This window comes from Sapajus apella, unplaced genomic scaffold (genome assembly GCF_009761245.1).
Source record: "Sapajus apella isolate SASKATOON/1434 unplaced genomic scaffold, GSC_monkey_1.0 scaffold36, whole genome shotgun sequence".
Classification (NCBI taxonomy): Eukaryota; Metazoa; Chordata; class Mammalia; order Primates; family Cebidae; genus Sapajus; species Sapajus apella.
In genome coordinates this window covers 33,722,982-33,750,770 of record NW_022436976.1, presented here as the reverse complement: position 1 = coordinate 33,750,770, position 27,789 = coordinate 33,722,982, and the positions used below count along the sequence as shown (strand labels likewise).

At 42.6% G+C, this 27,789-nt stretch overlaps 2 protein-coding genes across 3 annotated transcripts in view; one reads left to right on the top strand and one right to left on the bottom strand.

The window, feature by feature from the left end:
* Positions 1 to 2,188, bottom strand: part of TXNDC12 (thioredoxin domain containing 12) — a 37,101-nt gene extending 34,913 nt beyond the window's left edge. The window contains exon 1 of one of the 2 annotated variants that reach the window (XM_032297022.1): positions 1,046 to 2,188. In XM_032297022.1, coding sequence (XP_032152913.1) covers positions 1,046 to 1,142 — 97 coding nt within the window. In that variant the 5' untranslated portion in view covers positions 1,143 to 2,188. The remainder of the gene's footprint in view (positions 1 to 1,045) is intronic. The other variant, XM_032297023.1, reaches the window with a different exon arrangement.
* Positions 2,144 to 27,789, top strand: part of BTF3L4 (basic transcription factor 3 like 4) — a 29,918-nt gene continuing 4,272 nt past the window's right edge. The window contains exons 1-3 of the mRNA XM_032297024.1: positions 2,144 to 2,397; positions 6,105 to 6,171; positions 11,384 to 11,497. Coding sequence (XP_032152915.1) covers positions 6,118 to 6,171; positions 11,384 to 11,497 — 168 coding nt within the window. The 5' untranslated portion in view covers positions 2,144 to 2,397; positions 6,105 to 6,117. The remainder of the gene's footprint in view (positions 2,398 to 6,104; positions 6,172 to 11,383; positions 11,498 to 27,789) is intronic.

The following is a 27,789-nucleotide window of genomic DNA, read 5'->3' as shown; positions in this document are numbered from 1 at the left end:
TCTGACTTGAATATAATAAGCTCCACGAGAGTAGGAACCTTCTCTGTCCTGTTTACAGCTATATCCCTAAAGCCTAGAACAGTGCCTGAAATACAGAAAATACAGAAGGTGATCAAAATTATTTTTGGAATGAAGGAATGACTGCATTTAGGAAAAATGAATGCCCACCCAATCTTACTACCCACCAATAGATGTGAAATAATAAGAGAAAACAAAAACAGCAGGACTGCAGCAGAATCATTCCATACAACAAGGTCGGTGAAAAAAAAAATGGAAGAGGGGTTGGGATCCATGCTACGATTCATCTATTTAGAAAAGTATAAACCCTGAGTTCACAGACTGTCAATCCAACTTTCAACTAAGTAAGGGCTGATGAGGTGAAAGGTGTTAAAACATAGAATGGAGATGTAGGTAATGAATGGAGTAGGAGCCACACCTAACCACTGATCGCTCACTCACTGAAAACTCAATGTCTTAAGACACACTCGCTGAAACACAGCAAGGACAATTGTTGGGAACTCTTAAAAGAGCACCTTCTACCCTTCACCTGGCCCTTCTTATGCACTAGATATGGCAACCTGGGATGCAGGTGCTATATCCCAAAGGCAAGGAAGTGGCAGTAACCTAGGTCTTCACGGAAGAGGTAAGGAGCAGAATCTTCAGACCCAGGACAGGGTTCTCTGCATACGCAGGTCCCCAACGGCTCTATTTCTCCCAGGTGAGAAGTGACCGTTCCTCAGGACCTCCCAAGCGCTAGGCACTATGCCGGGCTCTTAAACATGCTTTTCTTAATTTACGGGCCATTCTTTCCCCCAACCCAAAAATTCAGCGAGGCCTCAAGTACAACTTCTCCATTCCCCAGGCCCGCTACTCTTTCTTGGGGTAGCCAAGAAATCGTCAAACTCCAGGAGTGGCTGGGGAAGATAAAAAGAAATTTGGCGTGGCCTGAGAGATAGAACGTGAGGGGAACGTGTTAGGGCAAGAAGAGGTTATACTGGGCTGTGGCCCAGGATCAGTAAAGAGTAAGATAAGAACGCGGTCTGACCCTTTCCAAGCCCATTATGTCCATCAGAAGAGATGACGAGGAGCAGGAGACTGAAGCCCAGCAAACAGGTGGCCCCGAGACGAGGCCGCGTCTCCATGGCAGTAGGTGCGCGGAGCCACGGGGCTGAGCGGACGCAGGGCCGCAGTCCCAGCAGAAGGTCCACACCGCTAGCCGAGAGCGGCTCAGCACAACCCCTCGCCTTCCCAGATTTTTTTTTTTTCAAACTCTGAAGGAAGTGATGTTAGACGGATGTGGGTGGTGCCTCCGGGGTCCGGTTCGGCACAGAGTGAGTTTAAAGGTGCAGATCACGTAGATGGGTGCAAGAGCTGTTCTCAAGCGCGAGTTACTTTTCCTAGATTCTGGGTGTCCAAGTCCTGGGACGGAGCGGGAAAATGTGGGCCAAGAATGCGGGTGAGAGGTTCAGGAGGAGAACGGTTGCTGCTTGCGTCCGCCACCCAGTCCAGCCCCTCCCCCCAAGAACCGCTGCACTTCCTAGTCAAACGCAAATTATTGATTGGTGAGGTCAGTCTCTCCCAACAGTGGGCGGGTTGCCCAATGGCCTCGGATTCTCCTTCCCTCTCCACAAATAAAGACTGGACGACTGGATTTCATTGTTAGAGTCCTGCCCAGGTCTCCGAGGAGACCTTGCAACCCTCTCCGGCGGTGCGTGGGCTCGTGCCGCGCAGGCATGCCCTTTCCCGCTGGAGCTCTGTACCTTATTTTTCCTTGCAACCGCAAATCTTCTACTCAGGGATGATGCAACCAACTGATAAAAGCTCCGAGAAAACCAAACTTGGGGCTTGGGTGGACTTAGCACACCAGGACAGAAGTCACTGCAGGCATTTAAAGTGTAAAGCTTCTGGTTATTTTTCTTGTAGCTTGAGGATTTCTTCCCAATTTTTCCCCTCCGCTGTATAACAGGTGAAAATGTCCGGTCTTTCTTCCTGGTACTAGTTGAGTCCTAAAGTGCGTACTTAATGCATAGCCAAAAAACAACCTAACTAAAGTATACACCCAAAGAGAAACATACCGACCGCCTTTCTGTTAGGTTCCCTAAAATTGTAGGCAGGGACACAATGGAACGCTCGGGAGACTGCAAGCCCCAGGATGCCGCGCGGGCACTTGCACCTGCCGCCACTAGCAGTGGAGGGATTCGCAGAGCAGGCCGGGCTTTGCAGTTCAGATGTGCGCTCCCGGGATAGGCTGCCCCGGAGAGGGAGAGGCGGGACCGACTTTGTCACGTGGACCCGCTCCCGCCGCCGCCGCCGCCGCCTTCGTCTTTCTCTGTCTCCGCTGAGGTAGCCATCTTGCTCTTGCCGCGTGCTGGTGTTGGAGGACCCTCCCTGCTTCAGGTGAGACCCCCGGCGGTCCCGCCACTCCACGGCCATAGGCCGCTGCGCACGGTCTCCCCCCGCCCTCTCCTTCCGACACCCGCCAACCGCTCAGGCTGCCACTTCCGCCGTGGCGCGGCGAGCGGGGGCGGAGGCGGCTGGCTTGGCCTGTCGGTTACCGGCGGCGCGGCTGGGGGTCGGCACCTGAGGGAAGGTCCCCAGCACCACCGCCCCCTGTGGGAGCGAGCGGGCCCGCGCTGTTGCAGCCCAGATCCAGTCCCCGGAGGCGGTGGACGCCTCTCCTCTGTCCCATTACTCCTCGTTCACAACAGCAGTGTTGTGCGCTGTGGGCTTTATAAAGAAAGGCTCTCTGTTGTCATTTCATTTGATATTCCCAGTATACAGATAGGGAAGCTGAGGTTACCACTTCCCGCCCCCAAGTCCAGGGAACCGAACTCAGTTGCAGCGCTCTTCACCTTGTAATGCCAGTGTTTGTTTACAAGTCGGCGTCTTTATAACCCCCTCCCACTGCCTGACCGACAGACTCAATGTTGCACGGCTAGTGAATGGCGGTTTCAACTTCCGTTCCCACATTGTTGCTGTTTACCTTTGTTGTCCCCTTCGGGAGTGGTAACAATAGTTACCAGTAACTGTGTATCTTCTGTGAACCCTTCCCTGTGCTTGATAATCTTTTAACCCTCAAAACAACCTTGTGAAGTACGTGGTGTTATATACCTTTCCAAATGCAGGAGAAATACAAGTTCAGAGAAGTAAAATACATTTCCCAAGTGGTAGAAGCTTGGTCTTTCTAATTCCAAAGCCTGCACTTCTCTTAGAGAAACCCTGCATAATAAAAAGTCAGGACTCAAAGTTGCAATTATTTTTTATCTCTGTGTAAACATGGTGTATGTGAAAGTGCCTACCACAATGCTTCTAACTCAGGCACTTAATAAATATAGATAAACCTCACTGTTTACACTCTTTCTTGAGTCCTTGAGAACAGTGATAAGAGATCCTGGGATCCCCAAGGAAGAACTCATTAATCATGTGGCTTTAGGAAGTTTCTTCTTCCTTTTGGACCTAAGAAAGGACTTCTCCCTTCTGGGCCCTCATTTCCTAATCTGTTAAATTGGGAGGGAGAGAATTGTTTTGTTTGTAATTTGCCACTGCTAACTGGTGTTGAGATGGCATCCCAGGAATGATGGGTGCAATAAAGTAAAGGTTGATTGAAAAGAGAGAAACCAGGTGATCTTAGAGGTCTACCCCAGATTCTGAGCTTGATATCTCATAGACTGAGTCCAGTCTCAGTCCTACTTGAATTCTACACTCCACAGCTTGCTAAGTAAGAAACAAAAGACCACTCTTCTTCCTCCCCTACTGCCTTGAGCTCCCAGTCTCCCTAAAATCCTTTTTCTCTGAGATACTCCTTAGAAACAAGATTTCTCAATTCTGTAGTCCTGACCACCTGGGATGGTTCTTTCATCTATGCCTTGATTTAAAGAGTTCATTTTGTTCTTGCTTTTGTTTCAAACAAGTCAAGACTTTGTCTTGGCATCCCAACCTCTGTCTCTTCTCTTGGGAATTGTTACTTCAAAATGCAGAAGAATCCCAAAGAGTACCCTGTATCTCCACCGAATGTTTTTCCTTAGCCCCTCCCTTTTTTTTTGCAATAAATTCCTTAGGCTCTTTGTTAGTTCACTACACTCTCATAGCCACATTCCTTTGAGAAATATGAATGTTGGTCCTTTTCTGTGGATATTTGAGTATAGGGATTGGGATTTAAGTCTATGGCAGAGCTAAGATTGGCACACACTTAAGACTTCTTGTTTTGGACTCTAAACATAATTCCTCCTATAGAAGAGTGTTTTTAGCTGCCTGAGCACTGTAATACAGTGCTGAGCAGAGTGCAGAATCATACATTCTAAATATTTGGGAACTGGACATTAGCCTTAAGGAAGACATATATACAGGTTAGTGCCTAAGTAGAGTGTCAAAGTATAGAACAGCTAGTAATTGTATAATCTGATGCTCCTTTTTTTAATCTCTCAAATGAAGCAAACAGTATCTTTTCATGTGAATAATGACTATAAAAGGGTTAGAGAATTGGCCAAAGAAGGTTTGATAACAGCCTAGTCCTTTATTCCCTCCCTCACATCTCAGTAATGATTTGTTGATCCACAGAATGAGTAAAACAAGACTTAATTTTTTGGGTTTTTTTGTTGTTGTTGTTTGTTTTCATTTGTTTGTTTTAGACGAATTCTCACTCTGTTGCCCAGGCTGGAGTGCAGTGGCAGGATCTCGGCTCACTGCAATCTCTGCCTCCCAGGTTCAAGCAATTCTCCTGCCTCAGCCTCCCTAGTAGCTGGGACTACAGGCACATGCTACCATGCCTGGCTACTATTTGTGGTTGTAGTAAAGACAGGGTTTCACCATGTTAGCCAGGATGGTCTCCACCTCATGATCTGCCCACTTCGGCCTCCCAAAATGCTGGGATTACAGGCATGGGCCTCTGAGCCTGGCCAGGTTTTTTTCCCCCTTGAGACAGAGTTTTTTTGCTCTTGTTGCCCAGCCTGGAGTGCAGTGGCACAATCTCAGCCGACCACAACCTTCACCTCCCATGTTCAAGCGATTCTCCTGCCTCAGTCTCCTGACTAGCTGGGATTACAGGGATGTGCCACCACACCCAGCTAATTTTCTATTTTAAGTAGAGATGGGGTTTCTCCATGTTGGTCAGGCTGGTCTTGAACTCCCAACCTCAGGTGATCTGCCCACCTTGGCCTCCCAAAATACTGCGATTATAGGTGTGAGCCACCATGCCAGGCCTTAATTTGGCTTTTATTTGTTTATGTAGTGTGGAATGTTATGACCCATTATAAACTTAAGAATGTTTTTTCCTTAGTGTGAATATCACTGACCAGACCAGATTCATAACTATAATGTTAGAATCTTCAAAATCAAGATTAGCTTTAAAAAGCTTATTTTAGGAGTCTCCTCTCTCCCTGCCCCCACATTTATTACTGTAGCAAAGACATGTTTTTGTTAAATTGTATAATGAAGCATTTTACCCTGTATGCAAGAATATCTTGACAAGTATAACATACTGTATCAGTGCAGGGTATTGAATGAACTCTGAAGAAATGTCTGAAAACTTGGTTCTCTTTCCCCATTATTAACATCATCTGACCTTGAATAGAGGATGTGACTACTTGATATCTTGACAGCCAGACAGCCTTTTGTTGAATTTCTTCTTTGTTCAGGTTTTTTTTCTTTTTGTCATCTTTATGATTTATAAGAAATACAAAGTGTGATTTGAGAGGAAAAAAAATCTACTTGAAGATTTTGCTAATAACATTTGGTAACAGCTCTTTGCTGAAAAAAATCTTTGGAAGAAAAAACTGGCTTCCCTACAGAGATTTCATGATTGGTTAGGTTTAACTGAATGCCAAAGGACTGAATCATGTTTTAAGGAGGGATCTTTGAATAGATGGGTTTGAATCCCATTCTATTTTCTGTTTGTATGTTTGATTCCCTCATGGTAATTTAACTTTGATTTGTAAAAATATCTGGTTTATGAAGCTAGAACAAGTTATTAAGAATATAGACAGTATTCATATAGTCATGGTGTTGATGCATACTACAAGATGAGTGAACCAGAAGGTACTGTTGCATAAACAGTTTTTTAATTTTGGTAAAAGAGTGACTTTAACAAATCTATTTTTCCCCCCTAGATTTACCAACAGCATGAATCAAGAAAAGTTAGCCAAACTTCAGGCTCAGGTCCGGATAGGGGGCAAGGTGAGTGTGGCATAAGAAAAATTGATAGGAGAATGTATGATTACCAGATAGTGTTATTATTTCAGATTTGTGGTCATTGAAAATCTAAAATCTTTTCGATAATCAAGATCAAACCACATTCCAATTTGAAAATAACTTGTCTAGACCTAAAATAGGTAACTAGAACACTGTCTCTCTGAAAGTGCAATGGAAATAGCCACATTTGTTTGAATCCTAACTCTTAACATCTGCTAGTTGTATGATGTGAACAAGTTATCCAACCTTGTTAAGCTTCCACTTTTTTATCTGCAAAATAGAAATAATCCTACATAAGGTGTTTAAAGATTAGGGTAATATTTTTAAACCACCTAACATGGTGTCTGGCACAGAGTAGATGCTTAATAGATGATAGCTATTATTATAGTTAGACTCACCTGCAGGGCATACCAGATATTACGGTTATTGCCTCTTAACTGGATATACCTACTTGTACAGAGGTTTAGCTGCAGACACTTAAGTTGATTATATATTTTTTTCATTGCCAGGTTTTCCTTACAAATTCTTACTTATTCTTCCATGTTGGTGAATATGAATATGAGCTTTCTAATTCCGTGTATTTTTTAAAGCTTAAGGAAGAGCTAGTTGTGAACACCAAAGGCTTTGATTCCCTTCAGGTGTGGCTCCAGGCTCAAAGAGAATATTCTACCCATGTCTTGCCCAATACAATCTTTGCAAAAATGAAAGAAAGAACAGTTTTTACCTCAGACCTGAGGAAGTGGTAGGTAGGACACTACTTTCTGTAGCAAGTCCCACTGTGTCTTTTACAATGATGATAACCATAGCTCCTGGGGATGAGCACAAGGGGAAGGAAGGGAAGAAGAGCCAGTACTTCCTCATTCTTCCATAGTGATACAGTTATATGAGTCGGGAGTTAGATTAACACCCATGTAACCACAGTAGTCTCATTGTAGCATCAAGTGTGATGCAATGTACCAATGCAAAAACTAGGGATAGTCAAGAACCATAGAATATACCTAGAAGAGCTTGATGTAGCACATCATCATTACGTATTTTAAAACAGTGGTTGCTGCATTCAATTTAGCTATTGTATATTGAGCACCTACTGTGTGCCAGGCATATAGAAGATAAACGAGATCACAGCTCTGTTTGGAAGAGAGACATGCTCACAATTGTAATGCAGAATAGTGAGTGTTATAATGAAATACAAGCTGCTCTTGCCTCTAGGAGACAAGGAAGTTATCACTGAGATCTTACTTAAAAAGGATAAACAAGAATTTATCACTAGGCAGAAAGCCAGTAGCCAGGTGTGGTGGCTCACGCCTGTAATCCCAGCACTTTGGGAGGCTGAGGCAGGTGGATCACTTGAGGTCAGGAGTTGAAGACTGGCCTAGCCAACATGGTGAAACCCCGTCTCCACTAAAAGTACAAAAATTAGCCTGGTGTGGTGGCCCACAACTGTAGTCCAAGCTACTTGGGAGACTGAGGCAGGAGAATCACTTGAACCTGGGAAATGGAAGTTGTAGTGAGCCGAGATCATGCCACTGCACTCCAGCCTGGGCAACAGAGCAAGACTCTGTCTCAAAAAAACAAAACACAAAAGCCCAGTGCAGTGGCTCATGCCTATAATCCCAGCACTTTGGGAGGTCAAGGCAGGTGGATCATGAGGTCAGGAGTTCGAGACCAACCTAGACAATATGGTAAAACCGCGTCTCAACTACAAATACAAAAATAAGCTGGGTGTGGTAACATGCATCTGTAGTGCCAGCTACTCGCGCGGCTGAAGCAGGAGAATCACTTGAATCTGGGAGGCAGAGGTTGCGGTAAGCTGAGATCGCGCCACTGCACTCCAGCCTGGGTGACAGAACAAGATACTGTCTCAAACAAAACGATGAGGGTTCGTGGAGGTGGAGTGAAACAGGTTGTCATTTCTACACTTGCAAAGGCACATATGGTGCTGAGATAACACAGTACTTAATGGAATGGCTTGCTTTAATTTGGTACAGCTATTCTTTTTTTTTTTTTTTTTTTTTTTTTTTGCAACGGAGCTTTGCTCTGTTGCCCAGGCAGTGGTGCAATCTCAGCTCATTGCAACCTCTGCCTCCCAGGTTCAAGCAGCTCTCCTGCCTAAGCCCCCTGAGTAGCTGGGATTACAGGGGTGTGCTACCACATCCAGCTAATTTTTTTTTTTTTTGCAACGGAATCTTGCTCCGTCACCGAGGCTGGAGTGCGGTGGCACAATCTCAGCTCACTGCAACCTCCACCTCCTGGGCTCAAGCAATTCTCCTGCCTCAGTCTCCCGAGCAGCTGGGACTACAGGTGTGTGCCACCATGCCTAGCTAGTTTCTTGTATTTTTAGTAGAGATGGGGTTTTACCATATTGGCCAGGCTGGTCTCGAGCTCCTGACCTCTTGATCCACCTACCTTGGCCTCCGAAAGTGCTGGAATTACAGGTGTGAGCTATTACACCTGGCCTAATTTTTTGTTTTTTGTTTTTTTGTTTTTCTTAGAGATGGGGTTTCTCTATGTTGGTCAGACTAGTCTCAAACTCCTGACCTCAAGTGATCCACCTGCCTCGGCTTCCCAAAGTGCCAGGATTATAGGTGCAAGCCACCATGCCTAGCCTAATTTTTGTATTTTTATTAGAGATGGATTTCACCATGTTGATCAGGCTGGTCTTGGACTCCTGATCTCATGATCCGCCCACCTTGACCTCCCAAAGTGCTGGGATTACCGGTGTGAGCCACTGCGCCCGGCCAGTACAGCTATCTTTAGAGTACCTAATGGATACAGAATGGTAGGAAATGAAATGACCAAGTAGTTTGGAATTCCATCATACTTACATATGCCATACTAAGGAGCTTGGAGTTTATCCTATAGGCAATGGGGAACTATTAAAGGATTTTAAGAAGGAAATGACTGCCATTTTAGAAAGGCAACTGCTGGCACTGTGGAAAATGGAACCAAATGGAAGTATGGCACAGAGGAGAACAATTGAGAGACTATTGCTATAGTGTAAGGCAGCAGTCCTCAACCTTTCTGGCACCAGGGACTAGTTTCATGGAAGACAGTTTTTCCACAGATTCGGGGGATGATGGTTTTGCAATAAAGCTGTTCCACCTCAGATCATCAGGCATTAGTTATATTCTCATAAGGAGTACACAACCTAGATCCCTCTCATACGCAGTTCACAATAGGGTTCTCACTCCTATGAGAATCTAATGCTGCCGCTGATCTGATGATGTGATTGGTAGTGGAGCTCAAGCAGTAATGCTCGATCATGCCCCCCCACCCTACCTCCTGCTGTGCTGCCGTGTTCCTAACAGGCCACAGACTGGTACTGGTCAGTGGCCCAGGGGCTGGGGACCTCTTACATGGGTACAAATTTAGGAGTTGAAATTGACACTATTTAGTGACTGATGGGATATGCGGGGTGAAGGGCATGCAGAAGAGTCTGGGATAACCCTCAGGTTCATGATTTTAGAGACTGAGTATTTGGTGGTACCACTAGCTACAAAAGTTAGGAAATACAGAAAGAGTAGATTGCCAGACTGTTAAGCTTTAAGACATGCTGAATTTGAGGTGTCTGAGGATCATTTGAGTTGAGGTATTCAGCAAGCAATTGAGCTGTCCTTAAGTCAGGACTGCTTCACAAGTGAGTGCCTATGTAAATAGTCAGTCCTTCAGCAACTGGATTTCAAGGCATCCTCTGCTGTCAGATCTCTCCTTCACTCCCACCAGAATTGCTGAGACTGAAGCGCCTGCCTCCTCTCTACAAGGCTGATTCCCTGAGTACTAAGTATAGGAGCTAACCAGAGATTGAAACCACTATTCCTTTCACTTTACTCTTAAGCCAGTTTTAGACAGAGTTAACCCTTAAGACTTAATAAACTGATCCAGGAATTTAATCCATTATTTTAAATAGTATTTCAGTGGGAAAATATATTTAGTTTCAAAGTATCAATTTAGAAATGAACTTTCTCAGTAACTAGTATAATTTTAACCTATTTGCTCAGGCCAAGATTCTAAGCATCATCCAAACTTCCTCTTTTTCTCATATCCCATATATAATCCATCAGCAGTCATGTGGTCTCTTGTGAGAATCTGACCCCTCACCATCTTCACCGCCATATCCCTCATCTCTTGCCAGTACAGCTGCAGGAGCCTCCTGACTGGTCTCATTATAATCCATTTTCCACATAGCAACCTCGGTCATAAATAACCAGATCAAGTCATTCCCATGCGTAAAACCTTTCAATGGTTTCCCATTGCAATCAGAATAAAATCTACCTCCTGTCCATGGCATTCTAGGCTGTATAATCTGGTCCTTGCCTATCTTTCTGATTTCATATTCCTTATTTCCCATTGTTCACTCTGCTCTAGCCATACGGCCCATTTTCTCTCTCTAGAAAGGACAAGTTCAACCTTGCTTCATTCTGCTTAGATCATTCTTCCCCTAGTTATGGGTCTCAATTCATATGCCACCTCTTCAGAGGGGGCTTTCCTGGACCTTCTAATAGAGTAGTGCTTTACTCCTACTTAGTCATTCTTTCTATGCTCTAGTTTTGTTTTTTTCTTAATAGTACTTAATCCCATTTGAAGTTATCTAATTTGTTTATGTATTTATTGGTTTTTTTCCTCCTGTAATATAGGCTTTTAATTTTCAGTTATGTCATAATTCCCAAAATTTCAGAATGTCTTTAGACTATTGGCAAGGAGTGGTAGTTACTATAAGAAAAGATAATGTTTTAAAATTGTTATAATGTACTTAAATTGTCTTGAAGTTATCAATGATGTTTTGTTAGCAAACAGTATCTTGTGTTGAAATGATGAAGGCTGGATATTAGATAAGAATAATTCAGGCTGGGCGTGGTGGCTCACACCTGTAATCCCAATACTTTGGGAGGCTGAGGCGGGTGGATCACCAGGTCAGGAGTTCTAGACCAGCCTGGCCAACATGGTAAAATCCCGCCTTTAAAAAAAATTTTTTAAAAAATAATAATAATTCAACCTGAGAAAGCTGATAAGGAAAACAAAACCTTTAAAAATCTGCATTCGGCTGACAGTCACAACCTCTGAGCAGTCTTATAATATTAATCATTATTATTTTGTCCATTTTTTAATGTGGGTTTTAGTTAAATGTCGTAATAGATAAGATATGATTGGAGTTGCCAGATAGCAGGCATGCTAACACTTCTGTTTGGTTATTTTTCAGGGTACAGCTCGCAGAAAGAAGAAGGTGGTACATAGAACAGCTACAGCTGATGACAAAAAGCTTCAGAGTTCTCTAAAAAAACTGGCTGTGAATAATATAGCTGGTATTGAAGAGGTATGATCACTTTGCAAGTTGTTGAATTATGTGGGTACATGCACAAAGAGTTGCCTAGACCTTTCAGATGTAAAATATTAGTTCAGAAGAATCTTTGATACTGTCATTGATGTCTTTGGAGGATTGTGGCACTTTGATTTTTCTATGAAATTAAATGATGGTCAAAAAAATAATTTTAGTAGACAGTTAAGGACTTTCATCTTTTCAGGCTCAATATATTTGCATATATGACAAAATTTTATAACTGCTCTTGAATATTAATATGATATATGTCTCTAATAATATGGAAATAAACCCCAACATTTCTTCAAATGAGACAGACTTTTTTTATTATTTAAGTTTTTGGACTTGTGCCTCAATAGAGGTACATTTTACTCTAATGCACCTTTATATTCTACAGAGCCTCATGTTTACATCAGCCAAAAGGCTGTAGCAATAGCTTTCCATGGGTTAGATCTCTTATTAAAACTGTTTCAAAAATTATTGTGTAAAATGTGTAAGTCAGCCGGGCACAGTGGCACATGCCTGTAATCCCAGCACTTTGGGAGGCTGAGGCGGGTGGATCACCTGAGGTCAGGAGTTCAAGACCAGCCTAGCCAACATGGTGAAACCCTATCTCTACTAAAAATGCAAAAATTAGCCAGGTATGGTGGCACATGCCTATAATCCCAACTACTCAGGAGGCTGAGGCAAGAGAATCACTTGGACCCAGGAGATAGAGGTTGCAGTGAGCCAGTTTGCGCCATTGCACTCCAGCCTGGGTGACCGAATGAGACTCGGTCTCAAAAAAAAAAAAAACCAATTGTAAGTCGGTTTATTGTATTTTTATGACACAGTTTTTCTCAAATATGAAACCAAAGATTGATGTTATTCCAAAAGATATTTGATAAATAACAGCACCAACTACTTGTGATGTTACCACCTAGATTCACCTCTGCCTAATGATTCCATTTGTTTTTTTGTTTGTTTGTTTTTTAAGACATAGTCTCACTCTATTGCCCAAGCTGGAGTACAGCGGCATGATCTCCGCTCACTGCAACCTCTGTCTACTGGGCTCAAGCGATTTTCCTGCCTCAGTCTCCTGAGTAGCTGGGATTACAGGTGCCCACAATCATACCCAGCTAATTTTTTTTTTTGTATTTTTAGTAGAGACAGTGTTTCATCATGTTGGCCAGGCTGGTCTTGAACTCCTGACCTCAAGTGATCCACCCGCCTTGGCCTCCCAAAGTGCTGAGATTACAGGTGTGAGCCACTGTGCCTGGCCAATTCCATTTGTGATAGTAACTAGAGTTTACATTTTCACTGCCATAATTTAAATTTCATCATATAATTACTGTGTGTGGTATCACCTCACAATTTTAAATAATAATTAGTGTGCATGTGCTGTTAAGCATGTATCAGAAATAATGTGGAGGTAGGGGCCGGGTGCAGTGGCTCACACCTTTAATCCCAGCACATTGAGACGCCAAAGCAGGTGGATCTTCTAGGGTCAGGAGTTTGAGACCAGCCTGGCCAACATGGTGAGACCCCATCTCTACTAAAATTACAAAAATTAGCCAGACATGGTGGCACGTGCCTGTAATCCCAGCTATTTGGGAGGCTGAGGCAGGAGAATTGCTTGAACCCAGGAGGCAGAGGTTGCAGTAAGCAGAGATCACATGGGACTCTGTCTCAAAAAAAGAAAGAAAGAATGTGGAGGTAGGGGTGGGGATCATTAATAAAGAAATAGCAGAGTTAAATGGGCAAAGAAGAGGTAGTAGAATGGCACAGTGCCGCATGTTCCTTCCACCTTCCATATATGAATGAATAAAATTAACACATCATTTAAATCTGCTTTGTGCGTTGAAAATCAGTGTACTGATAAAATAGTAGAAAATATAAGCCAGATGCGTCTTTTTCCTTTCAGCTTGATGTGACTGTACCTTCTTACTCTGAGATACAGATTAGAGCTTCATTTGTAAGACCTGAAATTATACATTTTTTTTCTGAGTTATTGAAAACTTTTATATATTTTCATGGACCTGAAATGTTTTTAGAGAGACCATTCTCTTAATTGTAGATTAATATTACGAAAAAAATCTAAATCCCTTCAAACCTCTTTTTAAAAATCTAAAACTTGGTAAAAATGAATAAGTTGCAGTAATACACATGAGTTCTGATAATATTAAACCTAACTTACTTGTAAATGTTAATGCAGTTTTATATCTTTGCCTACCCTTCTACCCTTCAATTCCTCTGCCCCCCAACCTCACCAGTATTGACATTTTGAACTAGAAAATTCGTTGCTGTGAGAGCTGTCCCGTGCATTATAGGATATTTAGCAGCATACCTGGCCTTCACTCACTACATGCCAGTAACACTCCTACACACCTATTTGTGACAATCAAAAATATCTCTAGATATTGCCATATGTACCTTGCAGGCAAAAGCACCCTTAGTTGAGAAACACTTCTTTAGAGAAGAAAAAAAATTATACCTTTCTTGCAGTATAGATTTAACTGTGTAACATCTCCAAGGACATGTTTTTCTAAACTTTTTGTTCAGATTTAGAAGACTTTATGACTCTCATTATTAGTAAAACTTTTAGTATAGGGGCAGCATTAATTTTATAAATGTTTTACATTGAAATAAGGAACCAGTTAGTAATTTTTGATCTCTTCAGAATATAATCAAACATATACTACTGTGCTGAGGGCATGGTGCTGCTGTAATTGAAATCATAACAAAGTACTTAATGATAGTCAACATTTATTGACAACAGTGTGCCAAGCATTTTGCCAAGGATTTACTAGACAATGGTATAAGATATTTTGCATGGCCTCTGTCTTTTGTAGCTTACGATCTGGTGGGGATACTAATTAGACAAGTCGACAAATCAATATATATTATATCCCATTTCAGCTTCACAAATATCCCTTTTAGTTGGTTTTCATCGGTTACAGATGAGAGAGCTGAGGATTAGAGAATTGGGTGCCTACCTAAGATCACATAGCCTAGTAAGTGCTAGAATTCCAGGTTTCAACTAAGGTGTGTCAAAACCAGAGTTTATACTATTCATTCATTTATCCTGCATTTACTCTTTTCATTTATACTTGATTATACTCATTCTTGACCTTTTCATTTCCTCCCATCCCTCCTCCCCCACCAAAAAAAAGGGAAAGTAATAAGAGATTTACCTCCCTAATATCCTTATATAGGTACTGAGCACCTACCGTGCAGAATTTTTTATTTACACCATTGTAGAAAAGAAATCCCTGTCAGTATTTCCAAGCACATTGCTGTTTCTCCTTTTTTCCAAGTCTTAATATAGGCATTATTTCCTCCCAGAAGCCTTCCTGGTAGCACCTATACAGCATTTGTGCTGAAAAGGGTTAGGTGCCTTTCCTGTGTGCCTCCACAATGCTCTGTATCTACTTTTTATTATGGCACTTATTGTGAATTCTTTTTTTTTTTTTTTTTTTTGAGACAGAGTTTCACTCTTGTTACCCAGGCTGGAGTGCAATGGCGCGATCTCGGCTCACCGCAACCTCCGCCTCCCGGGTTCAGGCAATTCTCCTCCCCCAGCCTCCTGAGTCGCTGGGATTACAGGCACGCGCCACCATGCCCAGCTAATTTTTTTTGTAGTTTTAGTAGAGACGGGGTTTCACCATGTTGACCAGGATGGTCTCGATCTCTTGACCTTGTGATCCACCCGCCTCGGCCTCCCACAGTGCTGGGATTACAGGCTTGAGCCACCGCGCCCGGCCAGTGAATTCTTTTTTGTTAATATTGCCACAGCAATTCTTTTTTTTTTTTTTTTTTTGAGACAGAGTCTCACTCTGTTGCCCAGGCTAGAGTGCTGTGGCACAATCTCAGCTGACTACAACCTCTGCCTCCTGGGTTCAAGTGACTCTCCTGCCTCAGCCTCCCAAGTAGCTGAGATTACAAGTGCACACCACCATGCCTGGCTAATTTTTGTGTTTTTAGTAGAGATGGGGTTTCACCATGTTGGTCAGGCTGGTTTCAAACTCCTGACCTCATGATCTGCGCACCTTGGCTCCCAAAGGAATTACAGGCGTGAGCCACTGCACCCAGCCTGCCACTGCAATTCTAACTTTTTGAGGAATTATACACTCCAAAACATGACACAGAGAATTAATGCACATAATAGATATGTGGCATGTGTATACACTGTAGCAGCTTCTCTGCCCCCCACCCCCATCCTGGTGTTCCTTGTCTTCTAACCCTCACAGGTAGTTGTACAGGGAAAGCATACATAAAGCAATAATACAAGGTAGCAACCATAAAATTTCTGAATATTCGAACCTAAGATAGAAATGAGTTTTACTTTTTGTTCTTCTTTCCCTCTTTCTAAATTTGACTTTTTGAGAACCAAGATATTTGTACTTTACATAACCCTTAACAAATCTGAAGTATTTCTCTTTGGGAACATCTAGTATACTATATATAACCTGGCTTGCTCATAGATTTGGGTTAAAAACAGCTTCTTGAGAAGGAAAAAAGAAGCTATTGCATTAAATGTATGCATGAAAATATGGGTATGATTTTCAGAAACACTCAGATATGAATATATATATACACATACATGTCTTAGAATAGGAAACTCATTGATTAAAATTTTGTTACTTTTACTTTGGGATGTTTAAAACTTGTTACAAAGTGTGAACTCAGGAATATACTGCCTTTTTCGGTGTGGGCAGTTTAAAGCATATACAAACTTTTGAAAAGAGAAGACACTTTTGCCATTGTTGTGAAACGAAATTATAGTATTCTGTGCTTAGACCTTCAGAACATGAAACAAGTAGAAAGTGCTCAGTTTAGGGAGTGAGGAGCAGGGAGAGCAGTGGTGGATCTCAAAAATTCACTGAATGCACTTAGGCCAAATAAAGTTCTAATCTTTATATTTTCTACATATCCCTAATTTTCTACTGTAAGTACTGGATGTCACTAACAGTACTATACAGGCTATCAGTATTTGTGATTTTTTTTTTTCCCCTTCCGAAGCTTAATTGGTATCCTCTTCAGAAACTTTAAAACCTAAGGCCGGTATGGTGGCTCACGCCTATAATCCCAGCACTTTTGGAGGCTGAGGCAGGTAGATTAACTGAGGGTCAGGAGTCCAAGACCAGCCTTGCCAACATAGTGAAACCCTGTCTCTATGAAAAATACAAAAATTAGCTGGGTGTGGTGGTGCATGCCTGTAATCCTAGCTACTGGGAGGCTGAGTTAGGAGAATCACTTGAACCTGGGAGGCTGAGGTTGCAGTGAGAAGAGATTGTGCCGTTGCAGTCTAGCCTGGGCAACAGAGCAAGACTGTCTCAAAAAAAAAAAAAAAAAAAAAAAAGGCCAGGCACGGTGGCTTACATCTGTAATCCCAGTACTTTGGGAGATCAAGGTGGGCAGATCATGCAGTCAGAAGTTCGGGACCAGCCTGGCCAACGTGGTGAAACCCCATCTTTACTAAAAATATGAAAATTAGCTGGGCATGGTGGTAGGTGCCTGTAATCCCAGCTACTTGGAAAGCTGAGGCAGGAGATTCGCTTGAACCCAGGAGGTGGAGGTTGCAGTGAGCCGAGATCGTGACACTGCACTCCAGACTGGTTAACAGAGCAAGACTCTGTCTCAAAAAAAAAAAAAAAAAAACGGCCACTAAACTAAAAGACTGTTGGGAATAAGACAAGCTTCTCCAATCTTTTCTGTATTCATTAGTTCATTGATTTGGTATAATAAATTATATATAGTTTTTGTTTTAATGTTAACAAACACAGAAAAATCAAAGGCTGTTAAAAAGTAAGAGATGGGGGGCTTCAGAGACAGTTTCATACAAAGGTCAAGTAAATAACCAGTTCTTTTTTTTTTTTTTTTTTTTTTTTTTTTTTTTTTTTTTTTTTTTTTTGAGATGGGTTCACTCTGTCACTTAGGCTAGAGTGCAGTGACACAATCTCGGCCACTGCAACCTCCGCCTCTTAGTTTCAAGCAGTTCTCCTGCCTCAACCTCCCAAGTGGTTGGAATTACAGGTGCGCACCACCCTGTCTGGCTAATTTTTGTATTTTTAGTAGAGACAGGGTTTCACCATGTTGGCCAGCTGGACTCAAACTCCTGACCTCAGAAGATCTGCCTGCCTTGGCCTCCCAAAGTGCTGGGATTACAGGCGTGAGCCACTGCACCTGGCCAATAACCACCTTTTTCAAAGGAATTCTTAGTCAAACTTACAGAGCATCATCCAGAACCAAATTTCTGAAAATGTTTTATGTTCTGTAACATTTGAAAATACTTGAATGTGCTTGTTATTTGGTAATCTAATTGAATGTAGTGACTTTGCTATCACCTTTTCTTCCCCTAATTGCATGAATCCATTGACAATAGGATCTGTGTTATTTCTCAAAAACAATAGATTTTATCCAGTTTATTTGGTAAGAAGTGTAACCAAAAAGCACTTTCCATTCAGATGCCCTAATTGTTCCAAGTTGCTTCATAGAGTTTTACAATTATATGCAGATGACAGCCTCTGTCTTAAGGGATAATTCAGCCTCCTTGAAACCCTTCCCTGTCTTTCCAGTTATAGTCAACCCTTTCTCTGTACTTTTACTGCTATTAGCTTAAGTTGCTCTTCTATAATACCATTTTCGCTATCTCATATCGTGGTATATAATGGTAACATATTAACCCAGTAGTCTGTATTCAGTAGCTTATAAAGAGTCTTGACAGCAGGGAACATGTTTATTCATTGTTTGTAATCTATAGCATGCCAATTCTCTATGATGAGTTTGCTTAGAGCCTATTGAATTTAAGAGGTACTGACTATATTCCAGATGGGATTGTTCTGCAAGAAGTTAGCTATAGGGAGCTAGGGCTTAGAGAAAGCTTAAGGCTGGGAATATAAATTTTGTAATTGTACACATAAGTTTTACTTTGTACATTTTCCTCTTCCTGGTTCTTGTTTTTTTTTTTCTGAACCAGTTGTACAGAAAGAGGACCTAAAGTTACTGGTTGGCTCTTCCTGCAGTTCCTTCTTCCTCCAGCTAGAGCCTCAGATGCCCATAGTAGACAGCTCTGAGTACAGGAGAGTAAAAGGGAAGCACTGTGTCCTATTCACCTTATCATTCCACAGTATCCTTTCTCTCTTAGGGTCCTGTTCTTTTGGCTTTTGTTTTGTTTTTTACTCTGTGTGTGTGTGTGTGTGTGTGGATACATCTATATGTATCACAAAATTTGCCATTTTGGCCGTTTTTAACAGTACAATTCATTGGCATTCATTAAATTCACAGTGTTGGCCAACCATCAACCCTATTCATCTCTTGAACTTTTTTCACTTTCCTCAACTGAAACTTGGTATCCATTAAACAATAGCTCTATGCCGGGCGCGGTGGCTCAAGCCTGTAATCCCAGCACTTTGGGAGGCCGAGGCGGGTGGATCACGAGGTCAAGAGATCGAGACCATCCTGGTCAACATGGTGAAACCCCGTCTCTACTAAAAATACAAAAAAGTAGCTGGGCATGGTGGCGCGTGCCTGTAGTCCCAGCTACTCAGGAGGCTGAGGCAGCAGAATTGCCTGAACCCAGGAGGCGGAGGTTGCGGTGAGCCGAGATCGCGCCATTGCACTCCAGCCTGGGTAACAAGAGCGAAACTGCGTCTCAAAAAAAAAAAAAAAAAAAAAAAAAACAATAGCTCTGTATTCCCCTCTACCTCAGCCCCTGGTAACCACCAATCTACTTTCTATTCTATGGATTGCCTATTCTAGATATCTCACATAAATAGAATCATGTAGTATTTGTTCTTTTGTACCTGGAGGCCTGGAGTACCTCACTTAAGCATAGTGTTTTCAAGGTTCACCTTGTCATAGCATGTATCGGGACTTTACTGCTTTATAGCTGAATAATATTCCATTATATGCGTATATCACATTTTATCCATTCATCTTTTTATGGGCATCTTTTGTTTTTAAATGAGCTTTCTTCCTCTCAGTATAAAAATATATTGCCGGCCGGGTGCAGTGGCTCATGCCTATAATCCCGGCACTTTGGGAGGCTGAGGCAGGTGGATCACCTGAGGTCAGGAGTTCCAGACCAGCCTGATCAGCATGGTAAAACCCCATCTCTACGAAAAATACAAAATTGGTTGGCGGGCCGCAGTGACTCACCCCTGTAATTCCAGCACTTTGGGAGGCGGGTGGATCATGAAGTCAGGAGTTCAAGACAAGCATGTCCGACAGAGTGAAACCCTGTCTCTACAAAAATACAAAAATTGGCCTGGCGCATGGCTCACACCTGTAATCCCAGCACTTTTGGAGGCTGAGGTGGATGGATGACGAGGTCAGGAGATCAAGATCATCCTGGCCAACAGGTGAAACCCTGTCTCTATTAAAAATGCAAAAATCGGCGGGGCGCGGTGGCTCACGCCTGTAATCCCAGCACTTTGGGAAGCCGAGGCAGATGAATCACGAGGTCAAGTGATCGAGACCATCCTGGTCAACATGGTGAAACCCCATCTCTAATAAAAATACAAAAAAAATTAGCTGGGCATGGTGGCGCGTGCCTGTAATCCCAGCTACCCAGGAGGCTGAGGCAGGAGAATTGCCTGAACTCAGGAGGCGGAGATTGCAGTGAGCCGAGATCATGCCATTGCACTCCAGCCTGGGTAACAAGAGCGAAACTCCGTCTAAAATAAATAAATAAATAAATAAAAATTAAAATTAAAAAAATACAAATACAAAAATTAGCTGGGTGTGGTGGTGCGCACCTGTAGTCCCAGATACTCAGCAGACTGAGGCAGGAGAATCGCTTGAATCCAGGAGGCAGAGGTTGCAGTGAACCGAGATTGTGCCACTGTACTCCAGCTTGGCGACAGGGCAAGACTCCGTCTCAAAAAAAAAAAATACAAAAATCAGCCAGGCATGGTGGCGTGCACCTGTAATCCCAGCTACTCAGGAGGCTGAGGTAAAAGAATCACTTGAACCCAGGATGTGGAGGTTGCAGTGAGCCGAGATCATGCCATTGCATTCCAGCCTGAGCAACAAGAGTGAAACTCCATCTCAAAAAAATGTATATCTATATAGATAACATAGATATTGCCATTTTAGAAAATCAGGAATGTAGGGAAAAATCAAACATAATCTTACCACCCAGAGAAAACTACTATTAGTCTTGTATTTAATCTTTCCCTTGTATTTAATCTTTCCCATCTTTATGTGTACTTTGTGTCTGTGTGTGTGTGTGTGCGCGCGCGCGCATGCATGCACACGTGCACACGCAGAGGCTCACACCTGTAATCCTAGCACTTTGAGAGGTAGAGGCAGGTAGATCATGAGGTCAGGAGTTCGAGACCAGCCTGGCCAAGATGGTGAAACCCCATCTCTACTAAAAATACAAAAATTAGCCAGGCATAGTGGCAGGCGCCTGTAATCCCAGCTACTCAGGAGGCTGAAGCAGAGAATTGCTTGAACCCTGAAGGCCAAGGTTGCAGTGAGCTGAGATTATGCCACAACACTCCAGCCTGGGCAACAAAGTGAGACACTGTCTCAAAAAAAAAAAAAAATTAATTGACTGGACATGATGGTGCAGCCTATGGTCCAGCTACTCAGGAGGGCTGGGGTGGGAGGATCCTTTGAGTCTAGGAGTGCTAGTCTGCAGTGAGCTATGATCTCACCACTGCACTTCCAGGCTGGGTGACAGAGCAAGACCTTGTTTTGTTTGTTTTGTTTTTTGAGAAAGAGTCACACCCTATGCCCAGGCTGGAGTGCAGTGTCACAATCTTGGCTCACTGCAACCACCGCTTCCTGGGTTCTAGCGATTCTCATGTCTCACCCTCACAAGTAGTAGCTGGGATTACAGGTGCGTGCCACCACACTTAGCTAATTTTTGTATTTTTGGTAGAGACGAGGTTTCACCATGTTGGCCAGGCTTGGTCTCGCCTCAGCTTCCAAAAATGCTGAGATTAAAGGCGTGAGCCACTGCACCTGGCTTCTTTTTGTTTTAAAAGAATCATTTTTATTTTTTTAATTTTTCAGTTTTTATTTTGAAACAGGGTCGTACTCCGTCACCCAGGTTGAGTGACTCCATCACCATGCCTGGCTACTTTTTAAAATTATTTGTAGAAATGAGGTCTCCCTACATTGCCCAGGCTGGTCTTGAACTCTTGGCCTCAAGCAGTCCTCCCACCTCTGCCTCTCAAAGTGCTAGGATTATAGGCATGAGCCACCACCACACCCATCCAATTATCATTTTTTGAAATAGCATATTATAAAAATTGTTTTATGTCATTAAACTCCTTTTAATCATGTGTAGGTATCTACATACATTCTAGTATATGGATATACTGTACCATAATTTAACACTTCTTTATTATTTATTCATTATAATGTTTTGATAACAAAAGAATCGTGTTGAATTTTTCTATACGTAAATATATCTCTCTGGGCTGGGCACAGTGGCTCACACCTGTAATCCCAGCATTTTGGGAAGCCGAGGCAGGCGGATCACGGGGTCAGTAGTCCCAGACCAATCTGGCCAATATGATGAAAACTTGTCTCTACAAAAAAATACAAAAATTAGCCTGTCATGGTAGCATGTTTGAACACGCAGCCTGGGTGACAGAGTAAGATTATGTCTCAAAAAATGTATCTGTCTATCTATCTATCTATCTATCATGCCTCTGATTTCCTTCAATAGATTCTTTTTTTTTTTTTTTTTTTTTTTTTGAGATGGAGTTTTGCTTTTGTTGCTCAGGCTGGAGTACAGTGGTGCATTCTCAGCTCACACTGCAGCTTCCCTCCGCCTCCCAGGTTTAAGCAATTCTCCCACTTCAGCCTCCTGAGTGGCTGGGATTATAGTCACGTGCCACCACACCAAGCTAATTTTTTGTATTTTTAGTAGAGATAGCGTTTCATCATGTTGGCCAGGCTGGTCTCGAGCTTCTGACCTCAGGTGGTCTACCCGCCTTGGCCTCCCAAAGTGCAGGGATTACAGGCATGAGCCACAGCGCCCAGCCTCAGTAGATTCTTGAAAGTGTAGTTACTGGCAGAAAGAGCAATGAACATTTTTAGAACTCTTCATGCATATTGTCAACTTGCTTTTCAGAAAGAATATAGAGTTCACACTAGCTACAGCATAAAGAGAATTCCTGGCTGGGCATAGTAGTTTACACCTGTAATCCCAGCACTTTTGGAGCCCAAGGTGGGCGGATCACTTGAGGTCAGGAGTTTGAGACCAGCCTGGCCAACATGGTGAGACCCCATCTCTACTAAAAATATAAAATATTAGCCTGCTCTGAAGGCATGTGCCTGTAATCCCAGCTACTCGGGAGGCTGAGGCAGGAGAATCGCTTGAATCCAGGAGGCAGAAGTTGCAGTGAGCCGAGAACACACCACTGCACTCTAGTTTGGGCAACAGAGTGAGACTCTGTCTTAAAAAAGAGAGAGGGAGAATGAATTCCTGTCTTGTCAGACTTGTCAGCAGATACAAAGAGAAAGTAATCCCAGCATGTTATAGACTAATGATAGTTGTAAGCTTTAGCTTAATAATAACCATTAGAAATAAGCAGGTGCTGAGCTAGAATTGAATGTGAAGGATACTGACTTATAAGAGTTTGTGCAAAGCCCGTAATCCCCGAAGTCTCACATTCTTCAGCTTTACAACACCCCAGACACTTATGTGCCTTACTCTTAAGAAATCTGTTTGTTATTTCACCATATTAAGTTATAAAAGAGGCTGGGTGTGGTGGCTTGTGCTTGTAATCTCAGCACTTCGGGAGGCCAAGGCAGGAGGATCAGTTAAGGCCAGGAGTTCAAGACCAGTGTGGGCAAAATCCTGAGAACCTGTCTCTAAAGAAAACAAAAAAGTAGCCAGGCATGGTGGCACATATGTGTAGTCCCAGCTACTTAGGAGGCTGAGGTAGAAGGATTCCTTGAGCCCAGGAGTTTGAGGCTGCAGTGAGCTATTATTTATTTTATTTTATTTTTTGAGACAGAGTTTCGCTCTTATTGTCCAGGCTAGAGTGCAATGGCACAAACTCTGCTCACTGCAACTTCTGCCTTCCAGGTTCAAGCAGTTCTCCTGCCTCAGCCTCCCGAGTAGCTGGGATTACAGGCATGTGCTACCACACACGGCTAATTTTATATTTTTAGTACAGACAGGGTTTCACCATGTTGGCCATGCTTGTCTTGAACTCCTGACTTCAGGTGATCCACCCGCCTCAGCCTCCCAAAGTGCTGGGATTACACATGTGAGCTATCACGCCCAGCCCTGCAGTGAGCTATTATTAAGTCGCTGCACTCTAGCCTGGGAGACAGAATGAGACCCTGTCTTAAAAAATATAGGAAGAAGTCAGTAAAAGATGAATTTCCTGGTAAATATTTAACTGCCATTACATATAGGAAAGAATAGCAATGAAACTTCATTTTAAGACAACTGCTGGCCGGGCGCGGTGGCTCCCGCCTATAATCCCAGCACTATGGGAGGCTAAGGCAGGAGGATCATCTGAGGTCAGTAGTTTGAGATTAGTCTGGCCAACATGGCAAAACCACAACTCTACTAAAAATAGAAAAATTAGCTGAGCGTGATGTCACATGCCTGTGATCCCAGCTACTTTGGAGGATGAGCAGAATCACTTGAACCTGGGAAGTGGAGGTTGCAGTGAACTGAGATTGCACCACTGCACTCCAACCTGGGTGACAGAGCGAGACTCCGTCTCAAAAAGAGAAAAAGAGACAACTGCTAATTCTCACTTATCATTCTCAGTTGGATACAAAAAAAATCACAAAGAAGAATTCAAGCCTCCATGAACTGAGAAGGGAGTTATTAGCGAGAGCTGTGGAGTCAAATATAACTTTGTGAGCCACCTCTAGCCACAAAAATTCACTGCTGTGTAGGAACAAAGTGAGCATCAAATTTACCAGGTAGGAGACTACTATAACTAACATACATACCCTATGCAGAGGCCAACAAAGGTAGGGGCTGTTAGGGTGTTTGATAGCGCATAAAAGTGCTACCCCGCAGTTGCCAAGAGTGACTTAAAATGCCCCTAAATCTGGAGGGTAGGTTGGGCTAATTCTGAAAGGTCAAAACTATGGGAAAAGTCAGGCTAAAGGTACAGCCCAGGAGGTTCTGGGCATCTTCATTGGAGGCACTGCCTATGCTACATTTAATCCTTAATGTGACCCATCATCTAACATTTGGGGAGCTGCAGTCTGACAACATCTTTTTTTTTCCTTTTTTGAGACAGGGTCTCACTCTGTCACCCAGGTTGGAAGGCAGTGATGTGTTATCACAGTCTCTATTTCCCAGGCTCAAGAGATCCTCCCACCTCAGCCTCCTGAGTAGCTAGGACTACAGGCGTGTACCATCACACCTGGCTTGCTATTTTTTTGGCGTGGGGGGGTGGGTAGTGATGGGGTTCTCACTGTGTTGTCCAGGCATCTTGAACTCCTGGGCTCAGGTGATCCTCCTGCCTCAGTTTCCCTAAGTGCTGGGATTACATACGTGAGCCACCATGCCCGACCATGATTTTAGAATGAATTGTGTAGGAGGTATCCGTTCATTCAGCAGATTTGAGTGATTATTGTGTGCTAGATATTGGGGGAAATACAATGTCTAATAAGGCAATGGTTTCTGATCTCAAGAAATTCACCTTCTAGTAAGGTCAAAGATTTACAAATGCAATTATACAGGACAATTCTATATAATAGCAGTAAGTGCATAAATCACCTTAAGTTTTCACAGAGAAAGAAGCATCTGACCGGAGTCTTGGATAAATGGGAATGTGCAAGATGGAGAAGTAGGAAATAGTTCTTCTAAACAGTTAAAACAGCGTATGTAAATACACTAGGCATGAGAGGACAAAGTTTACTGCTAACTGCTAGACACATCAGTATTATTAGAGCAAAAAATGAGAGCAAGGGCATTCTGTGGTTTGGGCTGGGGTCTCAAAGTGCCTCTTTCTCTGTAGCTCAAGTAGCATCCTTTACATTCAGTTATCCTCAAGTAGAAAAAAACAAATTTTGACATAAAGGGGATGTCTGGTTGAAAAAGAGATCTCAGTGCTGGTATAGTTGCTAGTTTAATAGTCCTTTTTACTTGGCTGCTCCTTGTTCTTATATTGTACATATATGGCTTGCTTAACCACACAGTATAAAATCACTGAAAGAAAGAAGTCTCGATATGAAATGCATATAATTTGCTTTTTGACTTTAACAAGTTCCTCATCCCTTCCTTTGCCCAAAATGGCAGGGAGGTGTCTAACTGATGTTGTTCAGCCAAACAGTTCATCATTTCATAGTTTCTAATAGCTTGTGTCCAGAAGCCTTATATGACCACGTTATTTTCTCAGAAAGAAGGAACGTTAGATAGAAATAAAATATTCTGAATTAGCCAGGCATGGTGGCGCACACCTGTAATCCCAGCTACTTGGGAGGCTGAGGCAGGAGAATGGCTTGAATCCAGGTGGAGGAGGTTGCAGTGAACTGAGATAGCGCCACTGCACTCCAGCCTGGGCAATGGAGCGAGACTGTGTCTCAAAAAAAGAAATAAAATATTCTAGATGTTTTACTTTTTAGTATTTCCTTCTCTGTATTCTAAAATTAATAAAACTCTCCATCCCTTTCTAGACCTTTCTGTTCCTGAAGCTGCATGTTTTAGAGCACTCCATTTAAAACAGCCATGAATAAATTTATGTTTCACAATCTGAGATGGAATTCATCTTGTTTCTCAGACTAAACTCAAGCATATTTCAAACTATAAAGACCTATATCAGGGTGTAAAATATAACAACATTTAGCCTATAGAAGAAAAACTTGAACAGAATGAAAAACTCCATGTGTTTGTCGATTTTGGCTCCATGTTAGCCTCTTACTTTGTAGCCAATAAGATACATCTTATCTATATAACTGTACTGTTTTTCTTTTGTGTTCTTGAGTTGGCCTATATCCTGAGATAAATAATTCCTGTGGCAAGCTCTCGTGAGGCCATGGAATTGAATTTTTTTTTTTTTTTTTTTTTTTTTTTTGAGATGGAGTCTTGCTTCATTGCCCAGGCTGGAATGCAATGGTGCAATCTCGGCTCACAGCAACCTCTGCCTCCCGGGTTCAAGCAGTTCTGCCTCAGCCTACCGAGTAGCTGGCACTACACGTGTGTGCCACCACACCCAGCTAATTTTTGTATTTTTGGAGAGATGGGATTTCACCATGTTGGTTAGGCTGGTCTCAAACTTCTGACCTCGTGATCCACCCACCTTGGCCTCCCAAAGTGCTGGGATTACAGGCATGAGCCACCGTGCCCAGCCAAATTGAATTTTTATAGGCAAATAAGTGTTTTACGTATGACAATGATTTAGTAGGAAGGAAACTAAAGAACAAGTTGGGAAACCCAGGTTAAAGTCCTCAGTTTGCACTTAACAGGCTATTTGTCCTTGAGTATGTTACTAACCAAGAGCTTTGTCTTCAGTGTTTATTTCTTTAACGTAAGGGATTTGAACTGGAAAACTTCTAAGTTCAACAAATGCATAGCCTGAATTTTTTGAACAATATTGATTTCAAATTTCTTGTGACTTTAATGTCTGTAAATAAAAAATGTCTCACATTCCAATATTTATGACTCTCTGCACCTTTGAGGTATTTTAGAAATCCCCCCCACTTTTTTTTTTTTTTTTTTTTTTTTTTTTTTTTTTTTTTTGCCCAGGCTAAAGTACAATGGTACAATCTTGGCTCACTGCAACCTCCGCCTCCTGAGTTCAAGCGATTCTCCTGCCTCAGCCTCCTGAATAGCTGGGATGACAGGCACCTGCCACCACACCTAGCTAATTTTTTTCATTTTTACTAAAGACAGGGTTTCATCATGCTGGCCAGGCGGGTCTCAAACTCCCAACCTTAGGCGATCTGCCCCTCAAAGTATTGGGATTACAGGCATGAGCCAACGTGCCCAGCCATTTTTTTTGTTGTTGGTTGGTTGTTTTTTTGAGACAGAGTCTTGCTCTGTTGCCAGGCTGAAGTGCAGTGGCATGATCATGGCTCACTGTAACCTCCAACTCCTGGATTCAAACCACTCCTGCCTCAGCCTCCAAGTAGCTGGGATTACAGGGACTCGCCACCAGGCCTGGGTAATTTTTGTATTTTTAGTAGTGACGGGGTTTCACCCTCTTGGCAAGGCTGATTTCAAACTCATGATCTGCCCCTGCCTTGGCCTCCCAAAGTGCTAGGATTACAAGTGTGAGCCACTGCACCCAGTATGAAATCATTTTTTAAACCATGTGATTTGGTCTTGATTTGGAAAATACAATCCTACCGTATCTTATATTTATTAT